Below are 1,640 nucleotides of genomic sequence, written 5' to 3'. Positions count from 1 at the left end.
GAAACTCAAATCATTTAAAAATTTCGTTCATACCTTTTTGACACTAAGAACGAGAAACGCTTTATATTTTAATTTTAATTCCAGTATTTTAAAACAAAAATCAAATATCCAATCGTTTCTTGTTTTTTAATACCCGTTTGGAAAATGAAAATCCAATGACCAAAAGATACACTGAACGTTAATGTACAGAACAGTTTGTCACTAAACCCACAGAAAACATGCAGGATTTGATGACGAGGTTTTATTTTCTGCAGCTCCATCCTTTTTACAATTTAACTGAAGACATATTTGAAAACCACAGAAATATACAGTATTTTATAGCTTTTTTCTTTTACACACAAATTCTCTTAGATAGAATAACTCTCCACTGTAGTTTTTCTGAATGCCCACAGTAATACAATCAGTTCAAGCATCAATCATGACTATGAAGATAATTCTGTTTGCAGATTAGCCCACTCCTCTGTGCAGCATTGAGTCTCAGACACACTGACTGATTTCTGTTTTTTTTAAGAGCCTCATGTGCCCCACGTGCTGATTGAGAACGGAGACATGACGCAGGAGGAGTACGACGAGTTTCTTCACAGCCGCAATGATTTCATCAAAGCCACAAAGAAAGATTCCAGCAACCAGAGGAAGGTGAGCTGCAGCTGCCTCAGGGAGGGCCACAGAACCACACCAAACATGAAGAAAGTCAAGTCTGCTTTTAATCCGCACCAAACAAGTGGGCCAAAACACTTTCCTGGTGTGAATACAGTGATTTAATATGAAGCACTGAACTCATTAGCTAACATTAGCATAAAAYTAGCTCCGCTTCCAAAACACAGCATGAAGCAATTATTTATTGAAAACATGATTTATGAGGCTTCAACTTGACGAACAAGTTAACTTTCTGAAACTCACCCACCTGCAGAGGACATAATCACGGCTGCAGCGTGTTAGCGGTTCAGGTGATCAGATTACTGGCGCTGTCCTGCCATGGCAGGACCAAGCCTGCATTTTACTTTCTGTGGTTGGTGTATGGTCAAATGTAGCCAACATTTACACGTTTAATTCTTGTATTTTTAGCCTCTTCAACGTGATCATCTTTGTGTTTCGCCATTATTATTTCTCTTTGATTGTGTTCTGGCACTGCAGCTCTCTGGTTAGCAGTCCGGTGCTTCACCTTCAGTAGTAAACAAAGCATCCACAGAAACGATTCTACCTCCAGCAATTTGTGTATTTCATTGCAGATACAAATCAATCAATTTGTCAATCAATCAATCAATCAATCAATCAATCAATCAATAACCTTTATTTAGCCAGGTAGAAAACCAATTGAAATCAGGATCTCTTTTACAAGAGTGACCTGGTCAAGTGGTCCACACGACACGTTACAGAGTATATCAGAGTTTAAATTTACATTGTGCTTTATGTACAACAATTCAAAACACAAATACCCATATTTTTCGGACTATAAGCCACACCCCCCACCCCCCATCAGTAAAAACAAAAACAAAACAGTACACCCAAAATTGTGGTCAAAAAAGTGAATTCAACATCACATTTATTTTTAAGAAAAAGGTTGGCAAGTTCACCGGTACAAAATAAAATAACAACAACAACAACAACAACAATAATAATAATAAACTCTCGGAAAAAAC

The 1,640-nt window shown here is 37.4% G+C and overlaps 1 protein-coding gene across 2 annotated transcripts in view; it reads left to right on the top strand.

Moving 5' to 3' along the window:
- Nucleotides 1-1,640, top strand: part of vwa5b1 (von Willebrand factor A domain containing 5B1) — a 77,706-nt gene that overhangs the window by 25,346 nt on the left and 50,720 nt on the right. For both annotated transcript variants that reach the window (XM_014031608.1, XM_014031607.1), the window contains exon 7: nt 512-636. In XM_014031608.1, the coding sequence (XP_013887062.1) occupies nt 512-636 (125 nt within the window). The remainder of the gene's footprint in view (nt 1-511; nt 637-1,640) is intronic.

Source organism: Austrofundulus limnaeus, unplaced genomic scaffold (genome assembly GCF_001266775.1).
Source record: "Austrofundulus limnaeus strain Quisiro unplaced genomic scaffold, Austrofundulus_limnaeus-1.0 Scaffold1281, whole genome shotgun sequence".
In the NCBI taxonomy this organism is placed as follows: Eukaryota; Metazoa; Chordata; class Actinopteri; order Cyprinodontiformes; family Rivulidae; genus Austrofundulus; species Austrofundulus limnaeus.
Note: the sequence above shows the minus strand (reverse complement) of the source record. Positions and strands in the feature narration are given on the sequence as shown.